The sequence below is a fragment of the Chlamydotis macqueenii genome, chromosome 1 (genome assembly GCF_036417535.1).
Source record: "Chlamydotis macqueenii isolate bChlMac1 chromosome 1, bChlMac1.mat, whole genome shotgun sequence".
Classification (NCBI taxonomy): Eukaryota; Metazoa; Chordata; class Aves; order Otidiformes; family Otididae; genus Chlamydotis; species Chlamydotis macqueenii.
The window spans coordinates 89245617-89265421 of record NC_141556.1 but is presented as its reverse complement, the minus strand read 5'-3'; the positions used below and the strand labels follow the sequence as shown (position 1 = coordinate 89265421).

General features: G+C 43.6%; 1 protein-coding gene across 2 annotated transcripts; it reads left to right on the top strand.

The window, feature by feature from the left end:
- Positions 1-421: 421 nt before the first annotated feature.
- On the top strand, positions 422-16892 carry MAB21L3 (mab-21 like 3). 2 transcript variants are annotated; one of them, XM_086769737.1, is made up of 7 exons: positions 422-469; positions 4853-4993; positions 7434-7505; positions 9526-9817; positions 12671-12852; positions 13636-13830; positions 16659-16892. In XM_086769737.1, the coding sequence occupies exons 1-7, from the start codon at positions 422-424 to the stop codon at positions 16890-16892; spliced, it is 1164 nt and encodes a 387-aa protein (XP_086625863.1). The 2 variants fall into 2 exon arrangements, with proteins under 2 accessions (XP_086625863.1, XP_010123914.1); XM_010125612.2 differs by lacking the exon at positions 7434-7505.
- The last annotated feature ends 2913 nt before the right edge of the window (positions 16893-19805 follow it).

Genomic DNA, 19805 nt, shown 5'->3' with positions numbered 1-19805 from the left:
AATAATGCTGTGCACGAGCACACTGAGTCTGCAGTGCAATCTGAAAGGCACTTCCAGATCTGTCCTGAGACAGAGCAGTAGCTGGGATATTTTTGTGTGTGCCTGCATGCAAGACCCACCATTTAAAAGTTATAAGATGCACAATAATGATTGAACTTAGAAAACAATAATTGGAGCTAGTTTTTTGAAGCAGCTGGGTGTCACCATTGTAACTCAGACCATTAAAAAAAGACTTTAAAAAATAGGCATACTTCCTTGCTTCTCTCTCCTCTTCTTCATCCACAGAGGAATTAGGTGACCTGAGCTTCACAGCGTGAGAAGACTCTGAGCAGCTCGCTCTGAGTGTCCCTCTACTTCCAGAGGCAGGTGAACAAGTGAAGAGTGAATTCACACTTCAGAGAGCAGCAAAGACCATCTTGCCATGAAACCATTCACAGATGAAGATGTAGAAATCTACATCCAGAGCAAGGTAAGGCTTTATCTTTCCAGATTTTCTGTCTACCACACTAGGTGTTGATTCTGAAGGGTGCCAAACTTGACAGTTAGTTGCTTGCCTGCTGTCTTCATTTCTGAGACAAGGCTGGGTGAGGTTTCATGAGAACTGTATTTCCAATGAGATTTCTAGGTTTCTGTTGCAGCGTATTATCAGGGCTCTCAGCTGGTAGCCTAATTTTTCAAGATGTTTGTCCTCCTCTTCTTCAGATGTCCTGAATTTTTGCACCCAATATGGAATTCCAGATGTGAGACTAGCTGTAATTGCCAGCCTTTAATCTAAGGAAAGGTCCTCGCCTCTATCCCTGTCCAGTGGTCTTGGCTTAACAGAAACAAGACCGAAACGACAACCAGGGGTTGCCTCTGAGAAAGATGCATGGAGGAACTAGAGAGAGATAGACCTCAGCTAAGGATACTTCTCTGTAGACCATGATAAAAATAACATGCCTCATTAGCACATGCAGACTGGAACCACATTTTCTGAGATATTCCAGGACTCTTTTTTTTTTTTTTCCCATTATGAAAAGAATTAAAATGGAATAAAATTGTCAATGAAATAATACTGTTTAATAAAAGTAACTCTAAGTGAGCCATAACATTTTTTAAAGCTAACATGCTTCATCACAGTACTTAGCTAGTTCCTATTTTAGAGTCTGCTTTCCCAAACAAAATGCAAGACATCCAAGTGAAAAATCATTTCAAAATGGAAAACTGTAAGGCCTGCTTTTCTGTAAAGGATGAAATATTCTAGTACCATGAAGGGACTGGTAAGAAAAGTTTGTTTTCTCTATGGAAATATTTTGGTGACAAGTAGGTGTATTTCTGTGAGAACTTTCATTCTCAACCATGCAGTGTGCACTGTAAAGTCGTTCCATGAGAATCTGTTCAGTGAGCTGTAATAGTGAACACTTCTCTGAAGATTTATAAAGCGGAGCTACAAAGGAGGGAACAGAGGGAAGCCGTGCACAGGAAGATGCTCATATGACTGCCATAAGTACAAGGAACAGAAGCAGAGTGTAGTGAAGTGAAGCTCATAGTTGCCAATATTTTAGCTTCTACTGAAAGTCTGTTTTCTAGCAGCTTTCCATGGCTGGATTCCTAGTTTCTCCCTGCTCCTGAATCTCATGTCCAAGTGAGACTGCCTGACCTTCAGGCAGCCCCAGTTCTGCTTGTCAAATGCCGCCTTATTTTGAAAACAGGTCAACCACCTGATGCAATGAATCTCTATGATACCAAAGATTTCTTCCTTAAGCCACTCAGCAAAGGAAAAATTCAAGTGCATATGGAATGGATGTGACTGGATAAATGAGAGCAAACACAAATATTCTTAACAATCCCCAGTAAATCCCAGTCCTGCTTCCCTACTCCAAAATAAAACCTTAATTGACCTTGTTGTTTTGGTTTTGTGCATTTGTTTTGGCATTATTTCCAAAGTTAAAGCCTGGTAAGGGGAATGGCAGTAGGTGATAGAAGTGGCTGTCCAACAAAGAGCTTGTTCTGTCTCTTCTCCCAACATGTCTGTGCTGGTGCTAAAGGCATCTTAGATAAACACCTTGGCTCTTCAGAAACTACATTCACTCACTCATGTTCTTTCTTCTGATTTTTATGGGTTACCTGCTGTAGGAAGGCTGTGTCTTCCAATAGTAGGATTAGGGGGCTAATTGTGGTTAATAAGCTAGCACCATCTGTCACATGCCCTTTGTTCTTTTATCGCTGCCCCAGGGATGAGGAGTACATGTGTAAAGAGGTGTTTAGTGACACCTCCCTTAATAGGTTTTTTGAGAGTCTACACTCTTAAAGATTTTATGACAACTGCTGTAGCCTAGCCAGTAGGTGATGAAGACACGATTAAATGAGGCCAGACTGGGCTGGATGGATTCTACCAGGATACTGGAGGCGGCAGAAAGTGTTTCTAGCAGGTGCCCCTTAGAGAGAAAGTAGCATAAGCAATGCACACAGGGGCACTCTTAAACCTCCATTTGAGCTGACCCACAGTGCCTGTATGCTTTCAACAGGAAAAGTCTGAGGTTTGTGCCTAAAAGCTCTTGCAGGTGGATGACTTTCTCTACTACTCATACCATTTACTTGTTGGATAAACCATTAGGTGTCTGGTTGAGCAAGTCAAGCTTATTGGACTGCTCTAAGGAGTTCTTGATGAACAAACACATGGCAGAGAGAATAGCTATAGCTACAGATGGAGAAGTGCCATAAATGAAAGCTGAGACAAGGAGGGGAAAATGAGCACAGGCTAAAATGTTTCTTAAAAAAAAACTTCCTTAAAATAAACTTTATTAAAAAAAAAAAAAGAAGCTACCTATATGTAAGCTACCTAAAACTGATCTCAGAGAACACAGATGAATTGGAACAAGGAGGATGGTAAATTACTAGGGAAATTAAAAGGTATTATATAAGCATAAGGGACTATGTATTGTTAATGTAGCAAAGAATCAGGATATTAAGGGTAGATCAGAGCCCAGCGAAGTGAATATGACACTACTATCTGATGTATTTTCCACTTGCAAAAATTATTCAGGCTTTGTAAAAATATCATTACCTTTGTTGGCTGGAGAGGAGGTATTAAAACTCTGCTCACCTTCCAAGTTCAGTGTTAGTCAATTGCTCTTCATTGGTTAATATGTATGGTTTGTTGTTGTGAAAAAGTGCAGCTATTTGTCACTTCCCAGGGTCTGGGGAGCATTTCAACACACTTGAGTGTTCTGTCTGACAGTTCAGCACTTGACATAAAGGTGTCCGAATGGGTTTTTAACGAAGTGCCTATTAGTGGTATTTTTTAAAAGGGAGAAGAGCGTTGTTTAGAGGCTGATGCAGATGCTAAGGAAGCAGAACATAGGAGTTTTACAATAGAGTCATAGAATGGTTTGGTTCGGAAGGGACCTTTAAATATCACCTAGTCCAATCCCTCTGCCAAGGACACGGGCGGACATCTTTCACTAGATCAGATTGCTCAAACCCCATCCAATCTAACTTTGAATATTTCCAGGGATCGGCTATCCACAGTTTTTCTGGGCAATCTGTTCCAGGATCTCACCACCCTCATTGTAAAAAATGCCTTCCATATGCTTTTGCTTCCTTTTGCTTTGGTCCTTTTTAACAACAAAAGACTGCAGCAATTGTGTTTGACTGGCAATTATGCTTGATCATTCACTTCAGCCAAGCTGTTTAATGATCTAAACACTCTTGTTTCATGCTTGTAAATAGCCCAACTGAGGTTTTAGTTCTAGCTTCAGGTGGGTTTTCATTTTCTTATCTAGTCCTTTCAAACTTTCTAAAATTCTACTTTTGAGTTTTGTTCTTGCCTCCAACCAATGATATTTAGTGGAATAGGATAAGGAAAAAGAAAAAAAACAAGAAGAAATTAAAGCAAGAATTTCAACCAAATGAGATAATGCATTAGCATGCAAAAAAAAGCACAGTAAACAGTCTTCATGTCTCACCCTGCATAGGTGATTCTAGGTGAATAAGTAATGAGGAATATTTTTATAAACGTCATTAACAGTAGCCGAATATTCTCCTCACTTTAGTAAACGTGTAAGGATCTTTGAAAAATATTTAAATGTCCTTACTAACATGGTTCCTCCTGTTGAATCTTCTTTTTCAGATTTTGACCATTCCCTTATGCTCTATGCATTTTTAGTAGTATGTGAAGATTCAGATTCATCTGTGTTTTTGAGTTGTCCATACTTTATCTCAGTCCTTCCAAGACTTAGTCCTTCCACTGAAAAAAAAAATTAATAAATAATTATGCTACTATTGCTTGAATTGAAGGACTATCCATGGAGTCACACAAACATCTAGTCCCTAATGGGATTACCTGTCGAAAGATACCTTCTCACCATCTAGAAATAGTCTCTTATCTCTTCTTCAGATATGAAGAAAATATGGATACTTTCAACATGTTATGTAGGCATCTAAATGCTAATGCACCGGGTATCTGTAATTCTTGAAGCCTAGTCAGCTCTTCAAATGAAACATATCCTGGCTCTGAGAATGGCAAGTATATGCAGGGGAATAGCTGGGTATTCTGTATCAAAATGGGCAAAGTATGAGATTATAGCTGGTTGATAGCAAACTATCCATGAAGTGAACTCCTTCTCTTCCATCCAATGATATTGGCACGGAAGTATCAATTAATGCTCAGCAATCTTGAGCATTTGCCTTTTGGTGTTCACAAGCAAGATCTCTGCTTCCTGGTAAATTGGTTGTAACATGCAGGGAATGATAAGTTTTATTCCTAGTGTAGCACAGGCACAAGTGTTTTAGGGTGCTTTAAGTCTGTTTTCTGCTGCAGACAAAGACTGCAGTTACCTGTAACATGAAGTGTCTTTCTTGGAACTGACAGGTGGAACGGCGACATTATCTGGTTTCCAAAGCAGTGGAGGAGGTGCAGAAAATCATCCAGCAACTGACTGTGGAAATCAGCTGTAAGGCCATGCGATTTCAGGCTATCTCTAACTCTGGCATTCACAATGAAAATATTAAGGTAGGAACAAGAGCTCTAGTATACTCTCTGGCAGATTGTAGGCAGTTCATAAGTGGTTTCTCCATTGTGTAAGTGTCTGTATGGACGGGTCCCTCACCCAAAACACCACAGATGATGCATTGACACTTCACTGTGGAAGTTCTAGGGACTGACTGGGTCATAAAGACTTACTTGTGGACATCTTGCAACTAAAGGAGTATCAGACAGGGCTGGGTAAATCATAGAATCATAGAATGTTTTAGGTTGGAAGGGACCTTCAAAGGTCATCTAGTCCAACCCCCCTGCAAGGAGCAGGGACATCCCCAACTAGGTCAGGTTGCTCAGAGTCTCATCCAGCCTGGCCTTGACTGTTTCCAGGGATGGGGCATCCACCACCTCTCTGGGCAACGTGTTCCAGTGTTCCACCATCCTCATTGTAAAAAATTTCTTCCTTGTGTCAACTCTGAATCTACCTCCCTTTATTTTAAAACCATTACCTCCCTAGTCCTATCACTACAGGCCCTGCTAAAGGGCTTCTCCCCATCTTCCTTATAAGCCCCCTTTAGGTATTTGAAGGCTGCTATAAGGTCTCCCCAGAGCTTCCTCTTCTCCAGGCAGAACAGCCCCAACTCTCTCAGTCAGGCAGAGCCTCTTTTTACAGCTGCTGCTTTTACAAATAAAGTCTATTGCCAGAGCTGTCAATCTGCAAGCAGAAGCCAAAGCTCTTTGGGAGACAGAAAAAAAAAACTTGTACAGCAGTAACATAAGAATATAAAAATGCTGATGCTTTCATGAGCTATGACTCATATTTTTCACAGGTGGAAAACCTGTCAACTCACTAAAAAAGTTAAAAATCAGAAATCCTTCTTCTGCTATGAACATTAGAAAGCTCCTTCAGAAAAAGGTATTTCTTCTTGGTCATGGATTGGAACTTCTTTTTTACTGGGAAGAAATATGCTTATTGATGGGAGAAGTTAAATGCCTCCCCATTTTAGACCATCAAATACCAAAATGATAATTTTCTGTCCCAGCTGTGACAGGAGAACACTGGTTATTTCCTGTGAATACTCAACACAAGAATAACTAGTGTAAGGATATAAGAAACAATGTTAGCAATGGCAACTTCAAATGAAAATTATCTTTTTAATCTGAAGTAGTTTACAGACTCTAGCTATGTCAGTCCTTACACTAAAATGCAGCCAGTTACAGATCAAAACACACCGGACCTGTAAAAGCATGAGGCAGCATTTGCAGCTGTCTAGGATTGAAAGGGGAGAACTCTGTGTGTATCAAGCTGCTGAAAGGATATGGAGGTGGAGGCAGAATATAATCACCCAGTCTGAAATGTGACTATTGCTCTGGGGAGAAAAACATTCACATTTCTATCTTTTCTGAAATTTTGCATATCCCAGGGCATGTGGCCTTGCCAGTAGGAATGACCACAATGGTGCCACATCCTGGTCCACATATTTCTTAGTGCCATATCTGCCATCCACCTCTCACGCTGGAACAAACCTTCTTGGCTAATGAAGTCTGAGGACACCAGGGTCGGGGTAAAATTGCTGTTCTGGAGAACAAAGCAGAACAAACCCAAGGCAATAATTTGGTATTGCGATAGGCTGATCTGAACAACTGCTGCTTAAAAGGGATCCCCAAAATTTATTTTCTTAAAAAGTAACAGATTTGTTATTCATACTTAACTGAACCCAGTGCTATAAATCTCTGTGACAGTCACACTAGGAGGGCCTGGGTAACTGTCCTGTAGCAAAGAATGAGTTAATAAGAATTTTTTTTTTTTGGCTTGAGCTGTTCTGCTTCCAATAAATAAAATCTTTAGTATCACTGCTGACATAACTCAACACAAAGGAGACTTGTGTCAAGGGAAAGCCAATGTATTAACTGTTCTGTGTTTAATTTTGCAACATCTCTTTTCCTGTCATTTAAATTTATGGGAACTTTTCAGAACTTTCAGCTTCCGATTAAAAAGTGAGGGGTCTAGATTTGTTGAGAAGCTACAAGCCTCCTTCTAAATACACTAGGCTGAGTGGGGAACATAGAAGAAAAGTCTGTAGAGAGCCAGTGTTTTTCTGTAACCCAGAGGACAAATAGTCAAAATCTTTAATAAAAAAAAAACTTGAAATAAAATTCAGATGGACAAAATTGAATATTTTCTTTTAGTTGTAGCCCAACATTTTTGCAGCTGTCAACTGTGCAGGGCTGATGAGGTATAATGAGCAGGCTGGCATCCAGAGTAATGACTAGTACAGCAGTGCCCAACTGCATTGCCAAGCGTTTAAGTGTTTAGCTCCGTAATCATGGTAAGGCGGGGGCGGGGGGGGGGGATTTTCCTTTAACAGATAGACTTGAAGGAAGCTTGCAGCTTTGCTCTGTCAATAAATGACTTGGCACATGCTTTCTCTCTGTTCTGTGTACTTCTTGTTTTCCTTTCTGCTTCTCTCAGGATCAGCCAGCTTTACTGGCCAAGTGGTCAGCTATGCTTCGGGGGAAGCGCCCATTCCACCCATCCATCCAGGTACAAAGCCTTCCTGCCACCTGCTGCCTGCCGGCCCGTGTGCCTGCTTCCTCCTCGGCCGCTCTCTTCTCCAGACAACTTCACCCACCTATCCAATCCTCTCATGGCTATTTCATCCTCTCCACAAGATACTTGCTTTTTTGCTCAAAGCATAAATATTTTATTTCTAACCTAATGCTTCTGCCTCCCTGGGATATCCTGGCCAGGATCACAAGAATGAGGCTGTATTTAATTTGCCCAGCATACTGCAGGCGGGTTTTTGGAATTGGCCATAAGTTACACATCCCAGAACTGGAGGCTCTTGTTTTTTAGCCTGGGTTTTACTGGGGCCGTGGTCTGCATACAGCACATAAAACCATTGTGTGACACAGCTCCCTGTGGGAGAGGGAGCTGGGACGTGAGTGTGACAACATGGCAGTGCCTGGCCCATGGTCCCCAGCCAAGGCAGACCTAGGGAGAGCAGCTGCGGTCAGCCGAGAGTCTGGATCATCAGGGAAGTCTGTGCTGATAAGGCAGGTCTGAGGTCAAGGCAGGAGCAGACCTCTGGGGTCAGGATCAGGCCCAATGATGGTAACCAGGGCCGGATGCAGTCTATTGATTTGCCAGGCAAGTTCATAGTGGTCAGGTAGGTCTGAGGTCAGGCTGGGAAGGCAGTGTGCATGTAGGACAACAAGGTCTATGGCCAGGCACAGGCATAGCTGTCACACAGCTGGAGACCAGCACTCCTATGACATAGCCCACAACTGAGCTGGAATGGGGGTCCCAGGCCCATGGGCAGAAGGTATGGGCAGAAGCCCCAGAAAGGCTGCCCAGGGCCATCAAAGCCTGTTAGTGCCCTCAGGCCCCTGGCACCTCTGTGGTAATATTTAAATCGGCTAAGCTACCAGGCAGACTACCAGAATGTTTTGGATTACCACAGGAGAGTGACAAGCATGTTTCATTCAGCCCGGGTGTACCTGCCTTGCAGCAACAGCTGTCGCTTCACATCCTGCTCATGGATGTGAAAAGCTTCAACTCCTGCAAGTGGAGTTGAAAAGGTTCTGAGTCAACACCATAAAAGTCTGAAGGAGTTTCAACACCCTCTCTGGAGCCATGATTGCCAAATGCTTCCCAACTAGTGTTTGGAGGTGTCTGGCTGTGCCCTGAGCCAGTATGAGGTTTCATGGTATTCGTGTCACTCTTTGCAAATACTAGTTCAGCACTGGTTTTGTTGGAAAATGGCCATTCCAAAGTGAGGCAAATTAATTGGCTGGCAAACAAGCCTATCTGAGGGTTTGTTGTCCATTGGTTACTTTTTCCATCCCTACATTGTTTCTGTCTTCCACTCAGCAGGACGTGCGGTTTCCATACAGTGCAGCTGGCTGAGACCTGGGTTTATTTCTGAGAGCACCACGGCGTGTGTAGGCTCAGGCATGTCACTTGCCTTACGTCTTTGTCTCTTAAAGGACAGTCATATAGAGTAAAGCACTTGTAAAATAAATGGGCCTTATTTTACTAATGTCTATAGTGGATTTTGAAAGAGATCAGAAAATTATGACACTTTTTGCTGTAATTCTTACTACTATTGAACTCTAGGCTTATCTGTAGTAACAATTCCGAGGTGATAACTTGCACTATTTTGTTTCCCTTTGCTGGATCTCAAAACATGCTCTCTGATGCTTTCCTACTCCTTAGAAGCTGCTAATTATTGCATCTCATGCAACTGCAGACTAGAAATAACAAGGAATGGGGGAAACCGTGGCAGGTGTGGTGGCAAATCAGTCAGTGCGCTCTTGTCTTCTATGAGCCATGGCTGTCACGTCAGACTCCTCCTAAGACAATTTCCTTTTAGTCTGTGTACCTCCAAAGTAAACCTCAGACAGGCATGGAACAGGTCCTGGCTGTATTCAATTGCTCCCATCATACCATGGCTTTTCCTTCTATCCAAAGCCCCCAGTTTTACCTGTTACTTCCTTAATCCTCTTTTCAGGCTCATGGATCTGCCCTTGTCGCCTCTCTCAATCTCTCTGAACTCTCCTAGGTCTTAGCACCCAGCCAATTCCTCGTCACAGTCCCTCTGCGTGGCCTGACCGGGTACAGGGAATGCCAGGTACGGCACTGGCGTTATTACACCGTGCATGGAGCCAAGCTCCTCTCCTCTGTCCGGGACCCTGAAGAACTGCATCAGTGGCTAGAGGTGGAGCAGTTCTCAAAAAGCCTTCAGCAGTGGCATGAAACAGACGTGAACATCGAAGGTGATCTTGTTCCAGCCAAAGTCCTTATCGTCTTCCGGGAGCTGGTGGAAAAGTCGATTGCCTCCTGTAACCTCTCCAGTGAGTCTAACGGGGACAGTATAAGGGGAACTGGCTGTCTTCTGCAGCTAATAGAGAGAAACCATCACACACACACAGTGTTTGTCTGGCTCGCATAATCAGAAGTTAAGAAACTGCAAACCCCTCCAAAATCAGGGAGCCTTTAGCCCATTGCAGTGATGCATGTAGACCTGCATTTAAGGTAGAATTTAGTAGATCTTGGGCACTTCATACCCAAGATGTTGCTCCTTTCTTAGGAATTTAGGTAGGGTCTCCAGCAACATCACCCTCACAATTCAACCAAGATGCAACTCAGATTTTCAGAGCATTTAGGAATTTGTCTGGGAAAATCTTTTTCTACTACAGCATCTGCCACATATCTAGACTATCAAGGAAGATACTACAGGAAAAACTGGATACAGGGAAGGTGCATTAAGTGGAGGAGAAAGTGCTTGAAGTGGATAGGGCAGATAATGCTCTGGGGAAATTTTAACTGTCCATAGCTTTCCAGCATGGGGTGGTGGGAACTAAGCAGAAGGACTTCTACTTACACAAAGTCTATTGGACAAGTGCTCTTTTCTCCAGTGTCCAGGCCACTCCAGTCTTGTTCAGCAGATGTAACAGAAGTTTACTTTCAGTAGTGGCACTGATGCCTCTGTGAGCAATCCAAAGTGCCTGTTTATTTCCTGTGGCTATTTATACTGGAAGTGCTGATCACTGACTTAATACGATCAGTGGTGCATGCAACATGCCTTCATAGCTGCAACATCTGTAGCAAGATGCTGCCTGAACAGTGATCCTCATGCTTAATTCTTAGCATCCTGGAGACATGTTATAGACTTCAGCTGATGGATACTTGGCTTGGTCCAAGCTAAATAATCTATATCTATCTTTTCACATTAAGATACTGTGACATGATCAAATCCAGACTGTGGTACCTCTTCTCAGAGCACATTTCCAGGATGACTTTATTCATAAGCAGCTTGATACGGGTCTTCTGTATTCCAGAGAAACAGGAGCCATTTCCACTCATCTGATTGCAATCTGAATTTTAGTCACAGTAGAAAACACGTTAAAGTCAAGCTCAGCTAGATCATTGCATTCTTCCAGGAAATATTTGTTATCACAGAAATTGAAAGGTTGATGGCAACGAAATTTCACCATTGAGGCTCACAGAAAAGACTAGATGGAAGGGGCTTGCATCTGAGGGTTTACTTATGAGAAAGTCATTGTGACGAAGTGAAAACCTGCCATTGTGTCTAGCAGCAGTACACCAAGTTGTTGAGCCAGGAGAGGTTTTTCCAAGGGACCCAGGAAGTGATGTGAGGGCTTATGATTCTGATGCCTTTTTTTTTGTAAGGCTGGCTGAGAGGAGACTGACACAGAGGAGATGACCTAAGATTAAGTGAGAAGGAGTAATTACCATTTTTTTTCATTTCTGTGAAGAATTAACTTCCTTCATCCTGCTGTACAACTAAAGTTACAGAAAAAGTTCCCTGATTTAATTGCTTCCCTATTTTTTAATTCTTTGAGCACCAGCAAAACCAGAGTTTTTGAGGTGTCTCAGCTTTCATTGGTGGAAGAATAGGTGGCACAATTGCAATGCTTCTGGAAATTCTGTGAATGTATTTACATGCTGAAACAGCAGTTGCTCTAATGCTTTTCAGCTGCCAGGGGTCCCTGCTGAGGGCTTGGGAGCAGTATAGTTCCTGTTTTGGTGCCAGGCTTGGCTCAGCAGATTTGGCTAAGATTTATAAAGTTCTGGTTGGGATGGACTCCACTATTTGCAAGGTAATTCACCCCCATGCCTCCTGGGGGAGATGCTAAATTACCATTGGGAGCAGGCAGATGTTTCTTCTGTGAGGGCAGAGGTTCATCACTGTCCCTTCAAGTCTGTTGTGTGGGCCCCTTGTGGAATTGCTCCTCAGTCCATGCCAGTCAAAATGAGGTGGGTTATCACACTACAGTTTAACCTGCTGATGGTAATCTACTCTGTCTTTTACTTCAGTGTGTTAGAGCATCAGCACACAGTTGGCTCAGATGGCAAAGCTGAAGGGACAGTGATCCTACCAAAGTGACAGGGAAAGCTGGGAACAGAAACTTCTTCCATGAACACAGCTGGACCAACAGGAAATGTCTCACCGAGTCATTATCTGCAGCTTTCATTCCTTTCTGCTCTCTTAGAGCACATTCTTCCTGGAGATGAGCCGTTCTTCTTCCCTCCAAATCACCATGGAACTAACTCTTTTTGACCCTCAGCAGTCCCAGTGAGGCAAGCAGCTGACCCTTGTATGACTGGTCTGCACAACACATCATAAATTCTGTCACTGTCTTCTGTGCAAGTGCATTTCCAGAAACAAAACTTGAGTATACTCCACAAAACTTTTTGAATAACTGTCAATGGTAAGTAATTTGGTTTGATCACAGGTTCTCTGAAGGAATAAGGAGATCTTTAGATATTGTCGTGGTTTTGTTTAGTGAGGGGGGGCCTAAGGTGGTAGCATTCATCTGTTCCCTTCTAATCTGCAGTGATTTCCTTCTCGTATTGCACCATTAGAAATGTGAGGTTGCACCAGTTATCTATCTGATTTTTTAAGAAACTGGTCCTAGGATTGAAGAGGACCCACAAAGGAAAAAGAAAAGTATGGTAATTGAGTGTAAAATTGAGAATTTATTTGTTCTTTCATCATCTTCTTGTTCTCATTCCCCAGGGTTGATTTAGATGATAAGTTTTTTCTTGTATTTTGCTTATGGCATTGAAGAGCAAGTGTTAAGACAGAGCAATAGAACTGCAAGGCCCTATACAGCCCCTTGCTTGGCTTGGGGAAAAGGACTGTTTCCTCCTTATTATCTTTTCTTGTTGTTCCTTTGCAGATAAGGTGATGCTGCTGGAGAGCTTCAGCTCAGTGGTCCGGGTGGCTGTGGAGACATCAGAATCCCAGGTTGAAGTGGAGCTGGTCCCTGCTGTGGAGATTCCAACTTGCTGGCCCAGGAAAGCCCGGTGGCCTCGTTGCCTTAAGCGTTGGCCTTCCCAGGAAAAAGTGCAGTGCATCAAGGTGAACAGTGTAAAAAGCACTATTAACTCTGTGCCACAATTTACCTCACAGGTGTCTTTCTTACAGTGGTTTCCCAAATGAAGGTTTGCATGATGATGGCAGGTAACAGCATGGTTAGAAGGTGTATTCTCTAGAGAAGCGATATTTCAAAGTATTCCGCAGATTTTATTGGGATTTTTCCCCCCTTACGGTGGTGAATTCTATGGAAGAAAACCTGAGGTAACTGTTTATTGCACAAGTCTTTTGCACACAGCACTGTGTAGCTCAGTGCTGATGTGCATCATTCTTGCTGTTCTGCTCTGCCTCATGTAAGCCATCTGCAAATGGGCCACTATCTTGCAGTTTTCCCTCTGGCCTAATCCCATCTTTCCCTGCAAAAATAATGACTGAATTCTGGCACTCCACCTCAGCCCCAGTTGCCACATTTCCAGAGGTTCGGTTACATCTTCCAGTCCTGCTCCCCTCTCGTGCACAACCTGCTGCTCCACAGCAAAGTGCCTGCAGAGCTGCACCTCTGCTTTAGTAGCACTGCTGGTATTGCACCTGGGGGCTCTAAAGCTGCTTCTCCTGGGAGTAACTGATATCAGCACACAAGGAAACAAAACAAATTGCGTGTTTGTTTGACAAGGAATTATAATGGGAACACAACCCATGTTTGCTGCCTCTGCTAACCCTGTTTAGAATACACTTTGAGAGATGTCACACATCCTTTTTGTAACATCTCTGCATTGCTCAGAGAAGTTTGCCTCTGATCTGGTGTCATGCTTCCCCTTTTGTCTGCAGTCACTTGGTTTCGACCTTTTGGCCCGCTCCAATTATCACTGGCAGCTGTGCTTCTCCCGTGCTGAGCATATGCTCATGGAAGGACTTGATGAAGATGGTGGTTGTCGCATGAAGTGCTTCAGGGTCATGAGGCAGATGAAGGAAGATGTCTGGTGTGCTGGAAATAAGCCTGTCATCACAGCTTATCACCTTCAGGTAGGTGTCACCGTGATACCAAGATATGATCTCAGTATCTGTTGCAGTGGTTTCCACCCAGTAATGTCAAAATATCATGACGTAAATCCCTGTAGCATCTATTGTAACTTCTAAGGTAACTGTCAAAACTGCAGTACCATTTCATTGCTTTACAGTGGCAAGAAGTTCAGTAAATATACATTCCAAACTTCAACAAGAAACAAAAGCCTGTAGGAATATTATGATTGCAGCAATATAAATAATGTTAGAGTTGAGCCCTGCTCTGTTATGACTTCACATAGGCATTGTAATATTGTCTTTAATTGCACAGTTACCTCCTGCTTCTTGACTGTCCCAGCTATCCATATCCATCTCTCTGTCTGGAAGAAAATTGTGCATTTGTCTTTGTGGATGTGCACCAAACAAAATTCTCTTAGGTGAGCATTATTTCACTGACAGTTCTGGTGTTTTCACCTGGATTGGGAAGAGAAGAAAGAGGTAAAGGGGTGGTAGAATCCTCCCTGCACATACTTCAGGGTTCAGGATGGCTTCAAACAACTTCTGCGAATAAGAGACAGAAGGTTCTGCTATGACTGTGTCCCCACATGTGGCAGCTGCAGACACTGATGGACCACAGGCAGCACCATTTATCAGACAGTAGAGCAATCCTGTTTCCTGGGCCTCTGTGCCAGGGAGAGGCTGTTCTCCCACCTCAAACCCTCAAGACACCAGGCATCTACAGTAGTTACTGATCTTTTAGTGTCTAAAACCAGATGCGATGCCAAGATTTCTCCTAAAGAAAAGGCTGCGACCATCAAATGCTCTTGACTAATCTAAGTCAAGATGAAGTCAAAAAAGACTTAACAAGGCTGGTTATAGCTTAGCAGAATGCAAAACTTCTCGGTCCCTCTAAGAACAACCTGGTGGAAAAACTGTCATACGTAGGAGAAAGTGGAAAACTATTTAACCCTTAGTAAAGATGTCTCTCTCTGAGCGAAGGAGAAGAGGTACAGGAAGTACTGTTACATGGACTCTTGAACAAAATAAAAAGCTCTTTAGAAGCTTTTGAGTTCTTTACTGTAACTGTACTTCAGGCTTTTACTGCAAGAGAGGATTGGTTTACTAGCCAGAAGGAATGCTTCAACATCACTTACACTGAAAAAAAAAAAAAAAAAAAAAGAAGGAAAAACAAGAGATAGAAACACTCAGTGGATAAACCAGCAGCTGAGCAGAGGCTTAGTGTTAGATTTTTTAGGTTATTAGGCTTCCCTGTCAGAGGGACCCAACAATTATGATTAAACAAGACTCCATATGGAAAAGGCCCTCTATGACAGAGGAAATCCTTCCCTCAGAAGTAATGAAAGCCTTAGAGGACTGAGTAAGTGCACTCATTATGCTTGCCCCGTAAAACTGAAGTTTAAGATCAGGAAGTCTGAAAGACCTAGATGCATTTTGAATGCCAGCTCTATGCCTCCGGTAGACAGCTGGCAGTTAGAGATGGTTCAGTAAAGGCTGGGGGTAGATCACCTGTTTGGCACCTGACTGGAAGAGCAGCGCTGTTTTCCTTGCCTCCAGAAACTTCATTGCAACTGCTGCCCATGGGTCTTGCTGAAATAGTTTTAGTGTGACGAAAGGTAACTGCTCCGCAAGTCTCCAAGGAGTAGCTCTCGCAGAGTTACATCTTGAATTCCTCACTATGTCTTTGCGTTCCCTGGCAATATCTTAAGAAAAAAAAAAAATCTTTGTGGTTATTGTTCACATTTGAAAAGCTGTTTGAGAAGAAATTCCTCAGCACTACAACTATTGCAACGCAACGCTTACTACAGGAAAAAAAAATAAACCAAGCAATCCAGAATAGTGTGGCTTATTTTGATGAAATTCTACCTCTGAAGAAACAGAGGAATTGAAGGCTGTAATTCGGCCACATCTCACAGTATGTCAGGGTCTCTTTTTGGGTTGCTGAATCTGCAAAATAAAATTGGGGTTAGGAGGACACCAAGGAACTTAGCAGAATTATTGAACCTAACATGAGTGACTTTGTACTTTTAAAACTGATTTCAGGTTGACCAAGGCACTCAGTATGGCTTTTTTTGGTACAGTAAGTATAAGTACCTCCAAAAAATTCTTCTCAGTCATCAAAAGTAAAAATGCAACACGAGCAGCATAAAAATGGTACTATAATAGCAATAATCGTATGCATTTAGTTATTTTTAACTGCGGATTTCTCAAATGTAAAATCACATAAAATAAATTTGAGGAAATAGAACATAGTGCACACTGTTAGTATCATGTGTCAGAAGAACATAGGCTGCACTTGACCAGAAAGCATGCCCTACACCTGCAATAGTTTCTTGGAAAATCTGTTTGGGATGCAGATCTGTGTGCATCTTCAGGACAAATAGAACTGAAGCTAACAAATAGTTATGTTAATCTGGTTATTCTTCTCTCCTTTCTCACACCTACTGTCTTCTACACTTGTATAGCAGACCATTTTCTACAGCTGAAAATGCCTGACATTTCTACAGAGGCTCCTACTGGAGGATGGCAAATAGGCTAAGATTATTTTAGCAAGGCCATTTTCCTTGGGCTCCTGCTGCAGTCAATGGAGCGGGGCTCCTCTGGGCAGAGATCCTAATGAGGCACGTCAGACTTGCTGTGCCTGATTCCCCAGAGGAGGCTTTAGTTGAGATCCCTCCGTTGCAGAAATGTTAACGCAGGGAGATAGCAGTGCGAGTCTCTCTGATTTCCAAGGCTGGCAGCCATTTACCAGCACTAAAACTGCTTTAGTAAGCTGTGTGAGCCCTCAACAGAACCTCTAACACCTCTTCTCTCCCATCTGCTTCTTGCAGACAGTGCTATTCTGGACGTGTGAAAAATACCCACGCACCAAGGATTGGCGCTGCTTCCCCGAAGCCTTTCTGAGGCTGGTGCAGAAGCTGCACAAGTGTGTAAGCCAGCACTTCCTCAAGCATTACTTTGTCAAGAACACCAATCTGCTCAAATATGCCAACACCAGTGACCTGGACTTGGTGGCCAGCAAGCTCGCAGTCTTCTTGGAGAACCCTGCCTTCTGCCTGGACTAAGGCAGGAAAGGCCTCCTCACCCCAACCTTGAGCTGATCCCTTGTTTCCTCTCCCCACCTGTGGTTGTTCTTCGTGTCCTTCCAGTAGATGTTGCAGCTGGCTTTGTAAAAGAGTTGGCACATGCAGCGTGAAAGAGAAGTGTCAAACTGGCAGCAGTGGGCGGTAAAAACTGATGGGAGGTATCGCTTGATGCCCAGCTGATGTAATTTGCTTTCAACAGCGACAGCCTGCCAGGAAGCTACAGCCAGTGAAACCCAACTTTCTCTGTCAGTCAGAGCAGGCAACTGCCTTGTTCTCTGTCTCTAATCTTGTGGCACCTAAGGAGAAAGACGGTGCAGAGAAGTCTCGCTCTGCTGCCTACTCGCTGTGTAACCTAGCACATGTATTGTTACTGCCTCCCCCTTTCTTACAAGGACAGCAAGTTTATTTCCCTGCTTACCTCACGGGCCAGCTCTGCAGAAGGGCAGAGGAAGATTTCTGAGATGTACCAAAGCTGGAAGCTTTCTCGAAGGCGCTTTGATGCCTCCATCTCCAATTAAATGGGATCTTGCTGCAGTACAAAGATAACCACGGTTCTAGTGTTGAATAGCTCAAGGGAAGCACAAGGAGGACCAGTGGTTTTTGCCTCCTCCTCGTTTTTCTCTCCTTCACTTCCATTTTTCTTCCAGTTGCTTCAACTATGTTTTCTTCGTGTTTGCCTTTGTCAGCTGTGTTAGTGCCATAAACCAGGGGGCTTTGCCAGAGCAGATTTCACTCCCACCCTGGCTCCATCCAGCAGGCTGGAGGAGGAGCAGGTCTTTCCCTAGTTGTTAGCAACCACGTATTTTTGGGTCCTGTACAGAAGGAGAATATTTTTCAAAGGCTGTTAGCTCCAAAACCCTCAGTGCTTTTAATGTTATGGATGTTTAAAAAGAAAATTATTTTTAGTGTCTCAAAAGAACAGAGTTCTACAATGAGTATAAAGAATATTTGTTTAAATGTTATTAAATCACTGAAACGAAACCAAAGTGGCCTTTTTTTTTTTTTTTCCCCCCCTTACACCTGCGCAGGAAAGTACCTCCTTTGCCAAGGGAGGTGGCAGAGTTAAGATTTGCTGCCCGTACTCCAGGGAACTGTTGCAGTGATAGCCTGCAAGATGACCATCCACGGCAGAGTATCTCCCCCTTGTGTCAAATTGTGATCTAACCATGCTTCTTTAGCACAGCTTCTGCTTTCTGGCTTGGGATTCACCTCAGAGAACTGAAGGAGCTAGCAGATATTACAGTAGGACCCCTCTCAATCATCTGCCAAAGGTCTTGGGAGTCTGGGGAGGTCCCTGCTGACTGGAAGCTAGCCAATGTTATTTCAATTTACAAGAAGAGTGTGAGGGAAGACCCAGGGAACTACAGATCTTTAGTCTGACCTCAGTTCTTGGAAAAATTATGGAGAAAATCATACTGGCTACTCTTGAAAGGCACTAAAAGAATAATGTAATCATCAGGTGCAGTCAACATGGGTTCACAAAGGGCAAGTCCTGTTTAACTAATTTGATATCTTTCTACGGTAAGGTCACCTGGCCAGTGGATGAAGGAAAGGAGGTGGATGCAGATTTTCTGGATTTTAGTAAGGCTTTTGATACTGTCCCTCACAACATCCTTCTGGACAAGCTGTCCAGCTGTGGGATACATAGGTTCATGGTGTGCTGGGTGAAGAACTGGCTGAATGGTTGTAGTGAACAGGGCTACATCTAGCTGATGACTGGTGGCCAGCAGTGTTCCTCAGGGTTCAGTTCTAGGGCCAGTTCTGTTCAACATATTTATCAACAATCTGGATGCAGGAGTTGAATGCACCATTAGCAAGTTTGCTGGTGATACCAAACTGGGAGATGCCATTGACTCTCTCGAGAGACAAGATGCCTTGCACTGGGATCTGGGTAGATTGGAGCACTGGGCAATGATTAATGGGATGAAATTTAACAAGTTCAAATGCCAGATTCTGCCCCTGGGATGGAGTAACACCCAGCACAAGTATAAACTGGAGAGGAATCCCTGGAGGGCAGCCCCACAGAAAGGGATCTGGGGGTGCTGGTTGACAGGAGGCTCAACAGGAGTCAGCAGTGTGCCCTGGCAGCCAAGATGGCAAACCACACCCAACACCACATAACCAGCCAGTCAAAAGGGGTGATTATCCTGCTGTGTTTAGCATTGGTGCAGTCCCACCTCAACTGATGTGTGCATTTCTGTGCCCAACAATTTTAGAAGGATGTGAAGGTCCTTGAATGCGTCTAGAGGAGGGCAGCAAAGCTGGTGGAAGGGCTGGAAGCCATGGCCTGCGAGGAGTAGCTGAGGACTCTGGGCTTGTCTAGTTTGGAGAAAAGGAGGCTGAAGGATGACCTCATTGCTCTCTACAGCTTCCTGAGGAGGGGAGGTGGAACAGGAGGTGCTGATCTCTTCCCCCTGGTATCCAGTGATAGGACATATCTCAGTGGTTCAAGGCTGCACCAGCGGAGGTTTAGACTTGACATTAGGAAGCATTTCTTTACCAAGAGGGTGGTCAGATACTGGAACAGGCTTCCTAGAGAGGTGGTGAATGCCCCAAGCCTGTCAGTGTTTGAGAGGCATTTGGACAATGCCCTTAACAACACGCTCTAACTTGGTCAGCCTGGATGTAGTCGGGCGATTGGACTAGATGATTATTATAGGTCCCTTCTGATTGAAAAAGCCTATTCTATTCACTTCCTTATGCTTCACCCAAGCATAGGAGGAGGCTTTCTTCTACAGTTAATTCCTTAGCAGAGAAGATACAGGTCAGGCAGGATCCCAACTTCATAGTTGTTCTTGCACTGGTCTCCTGCATCAGATCTCACTGTGTGCAGACCTGACCCTACCGTGAAACTGGCACCCTCTTTGCTCAGGACCTGGGAATACCCTCTGA